The 19,169-nt window shown below is 31.8% G+C and overlaps 8 protein-coding genes across 8 annotated transcripts; 6 read left to right on the top strand and 2 right to left on the bottom strand. All coding sequences in view use genetic code 12, as the record gives it.

The window, feature by feature from the left end:
* Window positions 1-282: 282 nt before the first annotated feature.
* Window positions 283-1,305, top strand: HEM3 (hydroxymethylbilane synthase; the record flags this gene model as incomplete). Its single annotated transcript, XM_709295.2, has 1 exon — window positions 283-1,305. The coding sequence occupies one exon, from the start codon at window positions 283-285 to the stop codon at window positions 1,303-1,305; it is 1,023 nt and encodes a 340-aa protein (XP_714388.1).
* A 3,163-nt stretch (window positions 1,306-4,468) lies between these two features.
* Window positions 4,469-6,496, top strand: ACS1 (acetate--CoA ligase 1; the record flags this gene model as incomplete). The annotated part of the gene is made up of 1 exon (XM_709296.2): window positions 4,469-6,496. One exon carries the CDS (start codon window positions 4,469-4,471, stop codon window positions 6,494-6,496), a length of 2,028 nt encoding a protein of 675 aa, XP_714389.1.
* Window positions 6,497-6,758: 262 nt separating this feature from the next.
* HEM4 (uroporphyrinogen-III synthase) lies at window positions 6,759-7,574 on the bottom strand (the record flags this gene model as incomplete). The annotated part of the gene is made up of 1 exon (XM_709297.2): window positions 6,759-7,574. The coding sequence occupies one exon, from the start codon at window positions 7,572-7,574 to the stop codon at window positions 6,759-6,761; it is 816 nt and encodes a 271-aa protein (XP_714390.2).
* A 1,264-nt stretch (window positions 7,575-8,838) lies between these two features.
* CAALFM_C210330CA (uncharacterized protein) lies at window positions 8,839-9,297 on the top strand (the record flags this gene model as incomplete). The annotated part of the gene is made up of 1 exon (XM_709298.2): window positions 8,839-9,297. The coding sequence occupies one exon, from the start codon at window positions 8,839-8,841 to the stop codon at window positions 9,295-9,297; it is 459 nt and encodes a 152-aa protein (XP_714391.2).
* A 295-nt stretch (window positions 9,298-9,592) lies between these two features.
* On the top strand, window positions 9,593-10,918 carry CAALFM_C210320CA (uncharacterized protein; the record flags this gene model as incomplete). Its single annotated transcript, XM_709299.2, has 1 exon — window positions 9,593-10,918. The coding sequence occupies one exon, from the start codon at window positions 9,593-9,595 to the stop codon at window positions 10,916-10,918; it is 1,326 nt and encodes a 441-aa protein (XP_714392.2).
* Window positions 10,919-11,298: 380 nt separating this feature from the next.
* On the top strand, window positions 11,299-13,296 carry KIP2 (Kip2p; the record flags this gene model as incomplete). The annotated part of the gene is made up of 1 exon (XM_709300.2): window positions 11,299-13,296. One exon carries the CDS (start codon window positions 11,299-11,301, stop codon window positions 13,294-13,296), a length of 1,998 nt encoding a protein of 665 aa, XP_714393.2.
* A 570-nt stretch (window positions 13,297-13,866) lies between these two features.
* On the top strand, window positions 13,867-15,912 carry CAALFM_C210300CA (uncharacterized protein; the record flags this gene model as incomplete). Its single annotated transcript, XM_709301.2, has 1 exon — window positions 13,867-15,912. The coding sequence occupies one exon, from the start codon at window positions 13,867-13,869 to the stop codon at window positions 15,910-15,912; it is 2,046 nt and encodes a 681-aa protein (XP_714394.2).
* A 229-nt stretch (window positions 15,913-16,141) lies between these two features.
* Window positions 16,142-17,772, bottom strand: SLR1 (Slr1p; the record flags this gene model as incomplete). The annotated part of the gene is made up of 2 exons (XM_019475272.1): window positions 16,142-16,856; window positions 17,696-17,772. 2 exons carry the CDS (start codon window positions 17,770-17,772, stop codon window positions 16,142-16,144), a joined length of 792 nt encoding a protein of 263 aa, XP_019330817.1.
* Window positions 17,773-19,169: the final 1,397 nt, after the last annotated feature.

The raw sequence follows: 19,169 nt of genomic DNA, 5'->3' as shown, positions 1-19,169 counted from the left end.
GAAAAAAATTTCACACTACAAAAACAGAAAAGAATTTAAATTGGAAAGAAATTTTCTTTTTTTTTAATCTATTTTCATTTAATCCAAAACTTCAAATATAATCTCATAAGATTTTCCAATTTCAATTTCAATTTTAATTTTCATTTAAAAGTTTTCCTTTTGCTTTTTGCTTTCTGCTTTTCATTTAATCTTTATTGATTTACCAAATATACTTGATTAAAAAGTTTCTATTATTTCCTCCCGTCCATTTCTATATAGTCAACAATTTATTTACATACAAAAATGCCTCATCATATTATGTCAATTAATGATTCTAATCATGTTCAAATCGGTGGTAGAAAATCAAAATTAGCAGTTGTTCAATCAGAAATTGTCAAGAAGGTTATTGAAGACACTTTCCCCAACTTGTCATGTTCAATATTAGCATTATCAACCTTGGGTGATAAAGTACAAACCCAACCATTATATACTTTTGGTGGTAAATCATTGTGGACAAAAGAATTGGAAATTTTATTACTAGATAGTGTTGATGAATTTCCTAAATTAGATCTTATTGTTCATTCATTAAAAGACATGCCAACTAATTTACCTGAAGAATTTGAATTGGGATGTATTTTCCAAAGAGAAGACCCTAGAGATGCTATTGTCATGAAACAAGGATCATCATATAAACTGTTGAAAGATTTGCCAGCAGGTGCTATTGTTGGTACTTCATCAATTAGAAGATCATCACAATTAATTAAAAACTATCCTCATTTAAGATTTGAGCTGGTTAGAGGTAATATTCAAACCAGATTAAACAAATTGGACCAACCAAATAATGAATATTGTTGTCTTATATTAGCCAGTGCTGGTTTAATCAGATTAGGTTTGGGTCATAGAATAACATCTTATTTGGATGATATGTATTATGCTGTTGGTCAAGGTGCTTTGGGTATAGAAATAAGGAAAGGTGATGATAATATCAAATCAATATTAAAGAAAATTGAAGATCCTATTGCTACTATTTGTTGTCTTGCTGAAAGATCATTAATGAGATACCTTGAAGGAGGTTGTTCGGTTCCATTAGGGGTTCATAGTGATTACAATGAAAGCAAACAAGAATTGACATTAAAGGGGATAATAGTTAGTCCTGATGGAACTGTTTCTATTGAAGACGAAGTAATTAAAAGAATTACGTGTGATGAAGATTGTGAACAAGTTGGAATTGAATTAGGTGACAAATTAAAAGCAAAAGGTGCCAAAGAAATATTGGATAAGATTGATATGACAAGAAACATTAATGCCAGACCTACTGAAGTGTGAAATTAAAGAATTTACCAATGGTGATGACAATATGTTTGATACATTTTGATTTACATCATTGAAAAATTAAGGGTTTTTTTCATTTATTTATATATTTATGGTTTTAATTGTTATCGTCTTTCATTCAATTATGGTAGTTTATTTGATTCCAAATTATTCAGTTTCATATGGGATAAGGTATTCATTTATTCATCTTTTTTTTTGCCTTATATTTTGTTTTTTTTGGTTCATTTATTAATTCGTTTTATTTATTGTTCCATTTTTTGCATGTTATGTTATGTTATATTAATTTAAGATTGGATTAAAAAGAAGAACTTGTCTGTATATATTCATCAAGAAAAGTTTATTGTTATTACACATACATATTTCATTTTAGACATTGAGTTTGGTTTTTTTTAGTTATTTTGTTTTTTTCTTTTATATATATTAGTTTATCGTTTTTAGTAAGTTAATGAATACATTTGATAGAATTAGATTGATTTTATATTGAGTAAGAAATGATAAAGTAAAGAATAGACTTTGGTGTAGACGATGAGTTGATTATAGTGGGGCAATACACAACAATCTTCATTCATAAGTATAGCATTTTGATTTCCTTATAACCTCCCCCACTTTCAACAAAGCCCAATTCTAGAATAGAAGAAATATTCCTCTTTAATATGGTTTATCTTAGAAAACTTAATACTGACGACAGGTTAGAAAATTATTTAACTATTTGTTGGATTGTAATGGGAGAGATGATGCACCCGTGATCTATTCTTTTTGTTTTGAATTCGCTTATGCATAATTAAGTATGGTTTTTTTATTGTTGTTAGAAGTTATCAATGAGTTCTTAATTGTTCGAACTTGATACAATAATTAACAATCAACAGACTAAAAACGAATGGCTATAGTTTGCTTTATACAGAGTTCTGTAAACTAAAGCTAAAGTCATACTAACCTATCGAGGGCTATATTATATTAAGATGCCCCGGGCTCAACACACACATTACAACAACTCTACAAAGACCCTCTAGACACCCACCCCCTTTTTCTATTTTTCATTGCCACTTTCCAAGATTAACAAGAAATTTGCAATTTCTCTTGACATCAATATAACCACCACTATTAGCACCACCACCACAAAGGGTCGACATATGAAAATGCTAAGAAAACAAAAAATCAAAAAAAATCAAAAATATTCAAAATCAAAATCAAAGAACTGACAAAACCCTCATAACATGAAACCGCATAGTAAAATAATTATTATCAATTTTCTTCCAATGAAAATCCTAAGTGGATTTTTTTCTTTAGTTTATTCTGTAAGAATATGTACTTATGTGTATGATGGGTTGGAATAAACTGTTTTTCTATTTCCATTTCCGCTTAAAAAGAAAAGAAAAGAAAAATGGATTTTTTATTTTAACTTGAATTATTTAAGAAATGGGAGTTTGGGGATTGGACCATTTAATTTCTTGGCATTAGCTATTTCTTTTCTTTTTTACTAGAGATTTACTTGTCGAGGTTAGAAATGGAAGGAAGGGGCGGGTTGAAGTTGAGATTGATATTGAAACTCATTCAGATTCAGATTCAGTGTCTGATATTTAGAAATGATTAAAATTGATTTTAACTAAAAGCGTTCAATTCTTATTTGAGGTCTAATTTGTGGGGTAAAAGAACAAATTCATGATAACAAGAAAAATTACGAACTCCGATAGGTTTATCATTACCAACTACTTACTACTTTCCACCCACCCACAACTTCCTAATTATGCAATAAAAACTTGCGCCCCACTTGAGCCATTCCCTGTTTCTTCCTCTCACATATCTAACTAACAAAATAATCAATTGGATTTGCCAAAGAGATTTAAGCAAGACTCTTGAGACAAGAAAAAAATAAAGCAAAAAAGAACAATGAACAAATGTTGGAAGCTTACGAATGGAAGAATAATGAATTCTTTATTATTATCCTCTATTTCGGACATGGCTCTTCCACTGTTCGCTTCTTTCCTCACCCCCACAAAAGCTATTCAATAAGTACTGGTAGAACAAATACCACTTGAACATCTTTACCTTCTAACTTGAAAATTGTGGTTCTTGTTTGACTAGAAGTACAAACTTTGTTATTACCACTCTATTATTATCATTGTCTTCGGACTTTTCCTCAACATTATCGTTTCCACCCATCATCAATAGGAAATTCTCGTATAAAACAATTTACTGTCGGACCACAATGCAATTTTCACTGTCTGATTCCCGTGATCTTGTAGAATTGCCATTCTATTTTTTTTTTCTTGACCTTTTTTGATAGTTCATTCTAAAGTCCGAAAATAAAGTGGGTCAAGATCTTTTGTTTCTAATGCTAAACCACTTACTTACCTACCTAGCTACACACCACCACTTCTTAGAATAGTTATTCAACCAACCAACTTAACCCATATTCGCGTATAATTAACCTTGTCTACACGTACACAAAAACCAGACTAGTAATAATAATAATACTGACCCAATTCTAGTGGTTTATTATTTACCCAACAACTAACGATATCGACCACCACCACCACCACCACCACAATAATAATAATATTAATTACTAAATATCATGCATGAAACCGTCTTTAAAAATATTAGTAAAAACACACCCACACACACTCATCCACCCACCCACAACGGAGTTTCTCAACTTTTCCCACAACTATAAATATTCACCCAAATTTCTTTTCATTTTTGCTTGTTTCTCATATCGAAATTTTTTTTAGTCCTTAACCAACAAGACTTTTTACTTCTACCCCCTTCTTCTTTTTGATTCATTAACTTTTTTACATTTACATATCAATTGATTTGATTTGATTTTGATTAATATTTAAAAAAGAAGAATAATCATAAGCAAAACAATATTTATTCAATTCATATATAAGATTTATTGTTTATTGTTTCCCGCTACCAATTTTATCAAATACTTAAGAGATTGATATAAAATTACCACGCGGTCAAAAACTTTATCCCTCCCCCCACCACCATTGTTAATAAATTTCTTGAGTTGCTACCACCCCACCACACACACATACGCTCCCACTCCCAATTGATACGAAAAAGACGTGCGCTTCCCCACTCGACATTTCCACCTTTTTAAACTTATTCCCTAATTAAAGAAAAATTTAACATATAAAACGAGACAAAAATAATGCCGGAATCTACTCAACAATCTCATCTTTCTTTGGACCATGAGAAGATGCAACAACCTCCTAAAGGGTTCACTGAACGTTCTAAAACAAAACCAAACTTACCTGATTTTGAAACTTATCAAAAATTATATAAACAATCAATTGAAAACCCCAATGAATTTTTCACTCAACAAGCCAAAGAAAATTTGGATTGGTTTAAACCATTTGATTTAGCTAGATTCCCTATTGATCCTAAAGATGATTACAAAAATGGTGATTTGCCAGCTTGGTTCATCAATGGACAATTGAATGCTTGTTATAATGCTGTTGATAGATGGGCCATTAAAAACCCTGATAAACCAGCAATTATTTATGAAGGTGATGAACCTGACCAAGGAAGAATTATCACTTATGGAGAATTATTAAAACAAGTTAGTAAATTAGCTCAAGCCTTAACTAAATTGGGTGTTAAAAAGGGTGATTCAGTTGCTGTTTATTTACCAATGATTCCTGAAGCCATTGTCACTTTATTAGCCATTGTTAGAATTGGTGCTATGCATTCAGTTGTTTTTGCTGGGTTTTCTTCTGCTTCATTAAGAGATAGAATTTTGGATGCTGATTCAAGAATTGTTATTACTGCTGATGAATCTAAAAGAGGTGGTAAAACCATTGAAACCAAAAAAATTGTTGATGATGCCTTGAAAGAATGTCCAAAAGTTAGAAATGTCATTGTTTTCAAAAGAACTGGTAATTCTCATGTCCCATTTTCTCCTGGTAGAGATTTGTGGTGGCACGATGAAATGGCTAAATATGGCCCATACTTCCCACCAGTTCCTGTCAATTCTGAAGACCCATTGTTCTTGTTGTATACTTCTGGTTCTACTGGTAAACCAAAGGGGGTTCAACATAACACTGCTGGTTATTTGTTAGGAGCAGTTTTAACCACCAAATACACTTTTGATGTTCATGAAGATGATATTTTGTTCACTGCTGGTGACATCGGTTGGATCACAGGTCATACTTATTGTGTTTATGGTCCGTTGTTAGCTGGTGCCACATCAGTGGTTTTCGAAGGTACCCCAGCTTATCCAAATTATTCCAGATATTGGGAAATTGTTGATAAATATAAAGTTAATCAATTTTATGTTGCTCCAACTGCTTTAAGATTATTGAAAAGAGCTGGTACCAAATATGTTGAAAAATACGATTTATCATCTTTAAGAGTCTTGGGTTCTGTTGGTGAACCAATTGCTGCTGAAGTTTGGCATTGGTATAATGATAACATTGGTAGAGGTCAAGCTCATATTGTTGATACTTATTGGCAAACTGAATCAGGATCTCATTTGTTGACTCCATTAGCTGGTATCACACCAACTAAACCAGGTTCAGCTTCATTACCATTCTTTGGAGTTGATCCAAAGATTTTAGACCCAACCACTGGTGAAGAATTACCTGATAATGATGTTGAAGGGGTTCTTGCCATTAAATCAGCTTGGCCATCAATTACTAGAGGTATTTACAATGATTACAATAGATTTATTGATACTTATTTGGCACCATACGCCAATTATTATTTCTCCGGTGATGGTGCTGCTAGAGATAGAGATGGTTTTTACTGGATTTTGGGTAGAGTTGATGATGTTGTTAATGTTTCTGGTCACAGATTATCAACTGCTGAAATTGAAGCTGCCTTGATTGAACATCCAATTGTCGGTGAATCTGCCGTTGTTGGTTATGCCGATGAATTGACTGGTCAAGCCGTTGCTGCATATGTTTCGTTAAAGAAGGATAAAGCCGTTGGTGAAGATGTAGAAAACATTAAAAAGGAAATGATTTTAACAGTTAGAAAAGAAATCGGACCATTTGCTGCTCCGAAAATGATTTTATTAGTTGATGATTTACCTAAAACTAGATCTGGTAAGATTATGAGAAGAATTTTAAGAAAAGTATTGGCTGGTGAAGAAGATCAATTGGGTGATATTTCTACTTTATCTAATCCAGGTGTTGTTCAACAAATCATTGATGTTGTTCATCATGCAAAGAAATAAAGGAAAGAAAACAACTTTTAGATTTGTAGAATGAATACAAATTTGTCTGTTTTTATTTGAGTTAATTTTCATGTTTATTTGCTTTTAAATCTTTTTTATATCTGCCTTGGCCACTCCAAATGATTAATTTTAACTTTTGTATTTTTAATTACTTATTTAGTTAGTCAATTTGATCAAATCCGATTGATAGTTTTATTTATTTAGTTAAATATATTTATTATTCCTATTGATACTGTTACGCAATCCTAATTAATTTGTACTTTTACAAGGCATAAGTTTTATCATATTGAAATATAGTTTCAAATAAAGCTTCAGGATCAGGTTTTGGTGCTATCACATGTGGTGATAAATCAAAATCTTTTAAATAATCTCTCGTTGTAGGACCAATAGAAGCAATTTTCCAATTTTTTTGATTTGAATCACCATCTCGATCAATTAAATAATTAACAATTTCTTTCGTTCCTTGAGGACTAAAAAATACTATCCAAACATCATCATTATCTTTACCTTTATCTAAACTATGTATTACTTTTTTGAAATTATCAATAATATCTAATCGATCACCAGTTTGATAAAGTATAAATTCTTGGAAATTATTATATCCACTATCAATTAATTTCCTAGGTATAATATCTTTTCTAATCACACCAGTAAAGAAAACCATGGGGATATTTTCTCTTCCTATAGTATCTTGTTTAATTAAATCGGCCAATTTCGATCCATTGCCTGCTTCATCACCTCCACGAACATCTTTAAACCCTACAGATTTTAATATTTTATAAGTTGCCGGCCCCACTGTATATCCAATTTTTTGATATATCCGTTGTCGTATATCATGATTTAATTCTTCAATACATTCTTTAAACATTTCAACGGCTCGTTGTGAAGTGATTATAAAAATCGGGATATTATTCAAAAATTCATCACTGATTAAAAATGATAATGTTTGAGATTTATCTTTATGACAATGAGTTAATAATGGAACAAAATTTGGTTTATATTTATTGGAATTGGAAAATTTTATATCATATGGATCAGAAGGTATACTAGCATTCTTTAGTAGTATAACATTAGTCATAATAAACAATGGAGGTATTAACTTCTTGTTAAAGTCTTTCGAGGGAAAAGTATATTATTTGATGGTTTGGTAATCCTTGAAAAGTGATTGGAGGAAAAAAAAAAATTCTGGCATCACGTCTCGTCACGGAAGTCGTGTTAAACTGACAAGTGTGGCTAATCCAGTCCAACCAGTCAGTAGCTCATGAAACCAAATCTGCTTCCACCCTCATTCATTGATTAACTATCTAACTTCCTCTAAAAGTACACAAGCTTTTCAAGATACACAGCTAACACAGCATTATAATATTACATCATATGCTAGGAAATGACAGTTAAGGAGAAATAGAAAACATAAATTTGGCCAGGCCGTGCGCTAAATCTAGTTCATTGTCAGTTTCATAAGCTTTTAATCTCTCACGATAGACTACAATTATCTTTACAATCAAACTTAACATGAAAATTTAACAAGCTGCACAACTAGTTGTTGACTAACTATCAGCGAATAAGTACATGAAACAAAGCCCTAATCAAATAGGACAATGGTATTTTTTCATTCAAATATGCAAATTGTTCCAGGTTTGATGCAATTACGGTACTACTGCCCAGGTTTTTATTTTTAGATTCTATTGTCATGGATAAAATGTAACAAGGCAACGATAAACAGAAAACAATAAACGTCTTGTTTAGTTATCCAAATTTATGGGACAAAACCGATCTTTAATGTGGCAGGTGCATCATACTTTTATCAAAAAACCAAGTTTTTGATATTCATTGTGTCTCATTCTCCTTCTCCAGTGTTTGTCAATCCAACCAATTCTTGCAATCACAGTACAACAAATCCATTTGGTTCAAACATTTCACGCTATGTTTTCTTAAAAATAAATTATAGTACTGTTTTGGGTACAAAATCAAAAACTGCTAAACGATAGTATGACGAAAGGAAATCAAGAAACTAACAATATTAGATTATGAGTGTGGTATCCCCCTACAAATCAAACTCAAGTACTATCAACAAGTATCTCTCACAATTTTAGCCATTGTTTCTGCTATACAATCTATTATTTGAGTTGTTTGTACCCAGTTCTTGTTCTCTCCCCCACACATACCTCCTTACAATTGTGATCCGTGTACCTAAACACTACTAGCACACAAAGCTTTTGTTTATGTGGATGCTGAAACAGACAACCGTCAAGGAAATGATATAAAAGGAGAGGGAAATCTTGATTTAACTTAGAATTTCATTTTATCAGCTATCACTACCACTACCATTACAGATAATAAATATGAAATTCTTTACTGCTGCTACTACTGCTTTATTATTATCTGCTCAAGCTTTAGCTGAATTAACTTCCTATAAATTATATGCCAAATCTGAAAATACTGAAATTGATGGTAAAGGTGTTTCAATTTTACATGAAGGTGCAGGTATCTATTTTGTCTTTTTAGGTACTGATAGCATTGATGTTACTTATGATGATGTTGAAAAGCTTTTATATGTCCCAGTTAGTTCTGATATTCAATTCAATTTTGGTACTAATGCTGATATTGTCCAATTTTCAGTAACCCCTCCAGTTTCGGTTGAAATTGCTGAAGATGGATCGGTCAATTTTGAAGGATCTGATGACCTTTTCGCCGCGCAATACATTAATGATCCATATAACTATTCCAAGGATTCATATGCAGTTATCCTTAGAGGTAAACCACATGCCATTCCAATCAAACTTGTTGCTAAGAAGAATTAGACACTCGGATGGKTTTTCCAGATCAAACATTTATAGCATACATAGCTAGAATCAAAATATGAATGAAGAAAAAATTGATACAAAAAGATGTAGTGGTTATACAATAATATTACCCTTGTTATGCTTACCTTGAGTTGCAATATTATTTTTAATGATATCAAAAAAAGTAGCTATAGAGATATCAAAATTTTGGCTAATTGCAATGGCTGCAAAAAAATAAAACCACACTTGCCGAAAGTGTCATATTCAGTACTTTTTCCAATTATAGCCAAGCACTGAAAGTTAGAAATCTATCATGTTAAAATCAATTAAACGTTCTGATTCATATTTACTTGAAAGTTCATCTAGCAACAATTCAACTTCAAACATTATAACAACTTCTACAAACAATACTCAAAATTCATTATTAAAAAGAACCACTAAACCCAATGTTTCTTCTACTAGGGCTCCAAGTTTCACGTTTTCTCGACTTTTGTCAGAAGATACTTTTAATTATAACACTAATAGTAACAGCAATAATACTAATATTCATAACCCTAATAATAATAATAGCAAGTATTCCACAATTCATGGCATCTCTTCTTCAAGCAGAAGAAATAATTTTTTAAAAGTATGTTCTTGGCCATTTACCAAAATTGAAAGTTTCCATGATAGTATAACGAAAAATGATAATGACAATGATGTTGATAATGATAATATTGTTGAATTTGCTGATGATCAATCAACACTTGGTAATGATGATGGTAATACCAAGCATTTAACCATTGCTGATTATAGTAATATTAAAAGAAAAAATTTCGGTGGGTTAATCAGTGACAGTAATGGTGGTGGCAACGGAATCCATGGGTATAATTATACGTTAGGTGGCCCTAATAATGGTAGTAGTGGTCCCCTCACTGGTATCAATCCAAGTTTAGAAAACATTAACCATGTTGCTAATGAAAAATTCCATAAAGTGTTTAATCGAGTGAAACGACCACCAGTTGAACAAAACAATAAAAGGAGATGTGTGTTATTATCCAATCTCAATGAGTCAATGGGATTGAACAGTGTTTTACAACAAGTATGTGGAGGTCCATTGGAAAAGTTGACGGTATTATCAAATGGCAAAATTGAATTATTCTTCATATTCCCTGAACATGCAAAACAATTTTATACATATGGTAAAGCCACGGGGTTATTAATGGTAAATGGAGTGAAATTAAAAGTTGAATGGTTGAATGATGAGAATAATTTAGTTAATTCTACATTATCAAGTTCATTAATGAGTGATATTTTACATAATGGATGTAGAAGATGTTTGATTATATCTAAAAATATTCCTGGTAAAAGAATTAGAAATGGTGATAAAATGTTTTATCCAGAACCCGATATTCATTATTCAACAAACTTAAATTTTGAAGAAATTAAAAATGATTTCAATAAATTTGGTAAAGTTCTTGATATTGGTTCTGTCATTAGTAGAAAGTTATGCTTTAGTATATTCTATTATGACATTAGATGTGCGATATTAGCAAAACAAGAATTGGATTTGATTGGAAGTGAATTAAACAAAAAATATAAAGATTGGTCTATTTGGTATGGTAAAGATATCACTGATCGTGCTTGTTTTGTCTTATGATAATCAAGGGTACTTAAACAGTTGTTATAACAACCAACCAACCAACCAACCAAAAGACAATACATATCTCTCTTTCTCTTAGGTACTACGTGTATATTTCTTCTTGTTGGTGTAATTAATTTTTTTTTTGCAGTTATATTTCCTGATTTGGGCAAATTGTCAACACTGTAAACAAATATCAAATTCCTCATAGAAATTTTTTTTTTTTTTTGTAACGATCAAATTCTTCAAATATGCAATAAACCACAAACAAGAGACCAATTAACAAGATCGTTTACCCTTCTATTCCTTTCCCTGTTGTTCTTTTATTGCTTTTGTTCCATCAATTTTTCCTTTCGTTTATCATTATCATCTACACTAGATACAAACACGTATTGCTAATGTCCCATAAAACACCAACAAGAGCAAGATCTTGCTATGCTAATAGTTCTACTACATCAATGAATTCAACTCCTTCTAGAAACTCATTCAGACCGCCATCAAGATTATCATTAATTCCTAGATCATCTTCACCTATCCAACCACCTAGATCTCGTCCAAGTTCAGCAATGTCAATTAGTCGACCATCAACACCATCAATGAAAAGTCAAGAGCCGTATACTGGTGCCATTACCGTTTCAATAAGACCAAACCCTAATACAATCGATAACAAAAATTGGAGTATTGATGAATTTAATAACTCGATAATAAATACCACTGATGGTACAAGATTTGTGTTTGATAATGTTTTCCCTATGGATAGACAATTGAGTAATATCCAAGTATATAACAAATCATGTTATAATGTTGTCAATAAGTTTCTTGAAGAAGGATATAATGGTACTATATTTGCTTATGGGATGACGGGATCAGGTAAAACATTTTCTATGAAAGGGTGTGAAAATGATCCTGGGTTTGTTGAATTAGCAATCAATGATATTTTCCAAAAAATTAATGATAATACCACTACCAAAAAATATAAAATGGATATTTCGTATCTTGAAATCTATAATGAAAAGATTATAGATTTATTATCTGGATCAGCATCATCCCCAACAACCTCTCAGAGTAACCAAGATTTGAAAATTAGAGACGATGTGGATTTTGGTACCAAAGTAGTTGGGTTAACCAGTGCTAACATTAGTTCAAAACCACAATTATTACAATTGATTAAATATGGAGACACCAATAGAAAAACCAGTGCCACTGATTTCAATGCTAGATCGTCGCGATCTCATTCAATTTTACAAATAAGATTACAAGTGATTGATTTGTTGACTGAAACTGAGTTGAAATCAACGTTATCCTTATGTGATTTAGCAGGGCTGGAAAGAGCAGCAACTAGTTTAGAAAGAAGAAAAGAAGGTTCATTCATTAACAAATCATTATTGGCTTTATCTAATGTCATCAATAAACTTTCAAGTTCAACTCTAGAACATATTCCCTATCGAGACTCAAAATTGACAAGATTATTACAACCGGCATTAAGCGGGTCTTCATTGGTTCTGATTCTTTGTACCATTCATATGGGAGGAAATCAACAGAATTCTCAACAATGTGTTGCCGAGACATATAAAACTTTAAGATTTGCTGCGAGAGCTAAAGATATTGTTATAAATGTTGAAAAAAACATGAGTCATAAACTTGATGGTGGTGATTCAAGTAAGATGATTCAAGAGTTGAATGAGATTATCAGTAAACAACGACAAGAAATTATAAAACTACAATCAAATACGGGTGTATCATCAGAAAAATTTGAGAATTCAAGGATTGTTCAATTGGAATCAGAAAATAGAGTATTGATAGAGAAATTGGATCATTTAACTAGACTAACAGATCTACAAAAAACAGAAACGGCAATAATCAAAAATGATATATTGAATGACATTTTAGCTTCTGGTTTAGACAATCTGCAAATTCTTATGACAAATATTGAAGATTTCTATAAAAAAATGACTTATGAAGCCAATGAATACAAATCATATATTTGTCGTTTAGAAACACAATTAAGATTAGAATCAATAAATAGTACCCAACAACAGCAATCATCATCACCAACATCCAGTATACCAATGACAAACACCACTAATGATTCATCTGAATTAATGGATGCTTTGAAAGAACAAGAAGAAGAAATTCTTATGTTAAAAGAACAATTAAAAGACAAAGATCAGATAATAAAGAGTTTATCTCAAACGACAAGATTACGTCGATTAGTTGGTAATAATAACAATAGCACCGCTAATAGTCATAACACATATAATACCTTGGATAATGATTTCAAACGACACACAACAATAGTCAATTTTGATAAAGAGAATTATGAACCCGAATTACGTGATTTCAAGCTAAGTCCAAAGAAACCAAAATCAAATTGTGATATTCTAGAAAGTTTTTGAATGTGATAAAAGGACTAAGGTTTTCTGGTTTTTTCTTTTTCTGATTATATATACTCATATATTCTTAATTAATAATACTGTTTCTTCTTTTTTAAAAGAATTCAACACTTGTTAAAACATGTAGATATCGCTAATTGAATTCGAAACCGACTGAATCAAATTGATGTTGATTCATTTTGGGTTTTGTGTCAGAAGATAACGCTCTTTATCAATTTCCTGCATATAAGTTGTTTCTTGTCCTATTCCGCTTTTCATTCCAGCCGGCCTCGCATTGCCCTCCTTCCGCTTCCCATCCTCCGTCTAACGCAAATTCTTAATAACAAATTCAGCCTTGTCTTCATTTTAATACTTTCATCCTACTCCATATTCACTAACTCTTTAACGATTAAAACCATTTTGAACTAATATATTAACTGATCTACATTTGAAGTATATTTTCATTCATTCATTCATTCTTTTTATTTGGAATCACATCTTTGAATTAAATTGGTTTTTAAGAAGTGAATTTTCAAGCGATCCCAACAACACTCACCACCCACCACCCACCACCCTAGATTTAACAACTTAGTTATGTTCAAGAAACTACGATCAAACTCTACTGTATCACATAATAGAAGAACATCCACTAGTGATTCTCAACAACAACTGGTACGGGGTAATCATGAATTGCGAAGACACAGCCAACCAAACCCAATTATCAATTATGAAGTATTACATTCTACATCTACAGCAAATGGGAGGAATCACGTTCGTCAAAATGATTCTGAATCAGCTATAATTGATGAATCTACTGATCAAGAAATGTCACCATTAACAACGACTCAAAGTAATCAATCGACAGCATTATCTGAGGCAAATACATTGTTTATTGATAGACATCAACGACTAGAGTTACAAGATAATTATCTAGATAATTTTACAATGTACTTACCATTTGTGATTAGACAAATGCGATTAATTGAGGAAAGACGATATCTAGAATCACAAGAGTATCGTAATGAAAATGAACAAACTAGCGACAATAATGATCCATTACAACAACAACAACAACAACAACAACAACAACAACAACAAACTTCGCATCATGTTGTAATACCCGATATTACAGGTGATGATTTAGATGATATTTCTACCATATTTGATGAAGCTCATGTCCCATTAGAAACTTTTGCCATGAATCATTATAAAATTCTTGAAAAACAATTATCATCATTTGATATTAAACGACTGTTTATAATTGTTGCTGGTATGTTAAAACATAATACTTATATATTCCCTAGTGCTGAATCATTTGAATTATTTAAACAACTACGATCGAGCATTAAGAAACATCGCAAGAATCTGATCATAGTATATGACAACCAAGGAACTATTAAACGAGCATCATTGACACCATCGACAATAAATATCAAACGAGAGGATATAAATCAAGAAAGTGAAGGAATAATAATTGATGATAGACCCCATATTATTCCATTAGATCAAAAACTAAAAGGATTAGGATTACCATTGTTTAAAATTCAAACCCCATATTTATCTTCATTTCGGAAAAACACTCCATGTATAATTTTCCAAAGATATAAAGAAGTTCCTCAACCTCCACCAGCACCACCACCTGCGTCACCAGCATCATCGTCGCTGACACCGTCATTATTATTAGCATCATCATCATCGACTCTGTCATTGGCATCATCGTTACCAGGAAAAATAAAAGTGAAAAAATCCCCTTCAAAATCATCTGATGAATATACTTCAAGTAAAGATGATTTTGAATTTGAAACATATAATTTTTGTCAAGTATATTCCAAATATTTTCAATCATATCGAAGATTTATATTTGAATTCACACCATTGGATCAACCAAGCTTTAAAGTCATTATGTTTCAAAGTAATTTACGACCATTTGCTGATTTTTTATATAAAAAGACTCGTTTTAGAGTAATTGGTCCAGCAATGTTACTGGGTGTTATACAAAATTATAATCCTCATATGAGATTATTAGTAATAGATGATGATAAACCTTCATTAGTCGATAATATAATCAATAAAAAACCCCATAGTGGCTCAAATACCTCCATTGCCACAGTGGCCACCAACTCAATTACTGGTGCCGCGGCTGCTGCTGCTGGAGGATTATTTCATAAACGTAAATCAAATGATAAAAAATCCAAAACATATGTTGAATTCAATTATGATGATCCAACCACTTTTATTAATCCAATACCTAATAATACATTTGCTGATGAAGACAACAACACTAATATCGGTCAAGCAATTAATACTTCACTGTATATAAGCAATGATTTACCACCATTTGGTTGTTTTAAAGATTCAATGTTATATCGAACCAATTCTAGTTTATTACCGAAAAAATATACTGAAGAAGGTAAAATTCAAATGTATCAAGATAAACTGTTTTTAATTGATAAAGATGAAAATAGCACCCTTTCAATTGATATTGATTCTATGGTTCTTGTTTGTATCATGGCTACTTTAAGAGATATATCGATTAAAAATGCTGGTAGAACAAATACTCAAAGGGCATTTGGTATTGGATTAGGTAATAGAATAGGGTATGGATTAGAACCATCTCATGTAGGGATAATTGGTTTATAGAATGAAATACACCAAAAATGTTCTTTTTTTGCTGAATTGTATATTTTGTTACTATTTAGATGTATTCAGATACCTTATCTTCTTATATCAAAGCTTGATTAATTGATACATCAATTGATCTCATGCCAATTTACAATAAAAGTGATTTTGGAAAAGAAAAAGAAATTGAGGTAGAAATAAAGTATATAATAAAAAGAAAAAGGATAGAAAGAATTTGCTCATTAATAATCTAATAACGTTCTGGGGATCTTGATCTATCTCTTCTAGGAGGAGATCTTGATGGAGATCTACTGTATCTTCTTTCTTCAACTCTTGGTTCTCTACCTTCATCACGTTCATATCCTCCTCTATCTTCTTCACGATCATAACCTCCTCTACCTTCCTCACGATCACGGTCATAACCACCTCTTCCTCCTCCATAACCACCTCTACCACCATCGCGGTATCCTCCATCACGGTATCCACCGTCACGGTAACCTCCTCCTCTTCCTCCATCACGGTAGCCACCATAGCCACCACCTCTTCCCCCATCACGGTAACCTCCATAACCGCCTCTTCCACCATCACGATATCCACCTCTTCCCCCATCACGGTATCCACCGTAACCACCACCTCTTCCTCCTCCATAACCACCTCTACCACCGTAACCACCGTCGCGATAACCACCTCTTCCTCCATAGCCACCATCACGGTAGCCTCCTCTTCCACCGTAACCTCCATCACGATAACCTCCTCTTGGACCAGAAAATTGTTGTCTCACACGGTATGGGTCGGATCTGGCAACTTGAACAACCAATCCGTCTTTGATTGAATATGGCAAAGTTTTACCATCCAATTCCAAAGCACGTTCACAACTTTCTGCATCCTTATATTCAACGAATGCATATTTTTCACCATCGTCGGATCTTGGTGGAGGAATATCTAATCTAACTAATTCTCCGTATCTATAATAATAATAATTTGATAATTGTTGTTAGTCTCGATGAAAACTGATGAAAAAATGATACTAAAAAATATTTTTGTTGTTTTATTCTATGTTTGTTTTAAAATTTGGGGAGGGGGGTGATAAAAATTTAGAATGGTACAAATGGGAAGGATATATAGAAATGAAATAATTGAAAAAAAATAAAGTTAAGAATGGAGGATAATTTTAATTAGATGTGATAAGATATAGTGATGGATATAATTACGGAGAAGGGTGAATATGACTAAATCAATTCAGTGATTAGATTAAAATATTCAGGAAGGAAAGAAGGAAGAAGGGAGTGAATGGAAAAGGAAAAGGGAAGGTAAAGGAGAAACAAAGGAAGGAAAATGGATGATCTGATAGGTGTTCAATATGTCTGAAAATCAATCGGATTCAAAAAAAAAGAATAGTGAATGAAGAAATGACGGTACATTCAATGGATCACTTGTCAAAAATGAATTGAGTCAAACTTCACGTCTGTTGACTTGAACTCATAATCAAATGAAACCGGATAGCAGCTAGTTGTGAATTGTCTTGTTAAGAAACATTGGCAAAAATAGGCTGTGGATGAATAGGATTGTAATAATATCAATATAAATGAAATAACATAGATCATTATCTAATAAACCATGGAATCAATAAATCCTATAGTTTGATGTTAATTTAGAAGAAATGAAGAAAGAGTCTGTTAAGAGTAAAAATCCCCAATTATTGAATCCATAAATGATAGAATTATGGAAACGAAAACTTCATAGCAAAAAACAAAAAAAAAAACAATCAAGATACCTTGAAGTTATCATAATCAGTTATACATACTTTTCAAAATCTGGAGCTAAATCAGCAGCTTTGGATTCTCTTGAAAACCCAGTGACATATAATGTATTCTTTGGCATTGTAAATGATTCAAAGTGATAAAGAAAAACCTAACTTTTGTTGTTGAGTTTTTTTTTCTTTTTTCAGGTTTAAAATTTCGTGATCAAATTTTTAAATTTCATTTTGGTCAACATACACTACCAACGACTGTGTTGTAAGACTAAGTACTTTTAAATGAACAGTTGACAGTATTGAAGTGGTACTCTTAATTTAGCTTATTGTTTAAGTAAAGTAGTGGATCGGGTTGGTTTTTAGGAACTATTAATGGGTGCTCGATAGACTACTACCAAATAAACTTTACTAGCTTTGTCAATAATAAGAAACAGTACAAGTCAAATTATCATTGCAAAGTATGGGTTATTAAATGATTGATAACATCAGTAACAGGAATGAATGAAAGTAGGAACTCTCTTGAAACACAAGCAAGTTACTAAAAAAGTAGATGATCACTACAGATCCATAATTAAACCTATAAGGTTATATTGAACAAATCAGATGAAAGATGAAAGTAACAACTCCAACCAACGAAGAACTAAAATGATTGTGAAACTAAAAGCTAACTCTGATTTACTCCACTTTTTTTTTGGATTCAGGTTTTCTGATTTAGTAAATGAATTGTGTTTTTTAGTATTCTAATTTAGAAAATCATGTTCAGGCAAGCTTAATTGTGATTGTAGTAGTAGTAGGACTATATTCAATTCTCAATTGATTCTTCGCTTCACCCCTAGAGTATAATTTGTAGCTTTAATACCCTTCCATTAATCCTTAAAGTGGCAAGAAAGGGGCTGACAATAATTATCCCTGCGGTTGATAAGTATTTTGTAAATTGTTACATATATATACATGTTAGTAGTGATACCCTTCTACTATGATACATCACTAAGACTAATAGTTTAATTATTAAAAAAAAGACACAAGCGAATACGTGTCTCACTCTCACTGACCAGCTATATCCACAATTGAATTGTTGGGATCTTGTGACACCAAAGCTTATAAGCTTCTAAGCTTCAACCTTATACAATATCAAGATCCGGGATCTTGATCTAAGCTTTTATATTGGAAAACAGTTGATTTCATTTACTACATACAGGTCTACACACACACAAGCACGCCTGATTATGCAAAATACAAATAAATTAATTTCAATTAATTAATGATCAACAGCAACAACAACAATTGTTATAATATTTGATAAGGACTCAATATTTAGTAGTTCGTGAATAGGGGTAAAATGTATGGAGTAGTGTAAATCTGAACAATTATGGTAATCGTGTATCTTTCCTAAAACGGCTTTAATAGGAAAAAAAAAAAAAAGGACCAACAAAAAAAATTTTTTAAAATCCAACAAAAAATAAATAATAATCATTTGTACACGTTATTGAACATATGAACACGCCCTACACACACTTATTACACA

This window comes from Candida albicans, chromosome 2 (genome assembly GCF_000182965.3).
Source record: "Candida albicans SC5314 chromosome 2, complete sequence".
In the NCBI taxonomy this organism is placed as follows: Eukaryota; Fungi; Ascomycota; class Pichiomycetes; order Serinales; family Debaryomycetaceae; genus Candida; species Candida albicans.
This window is presented reverse-complemented; position numbering and strand designations above follow the sequence as displayed.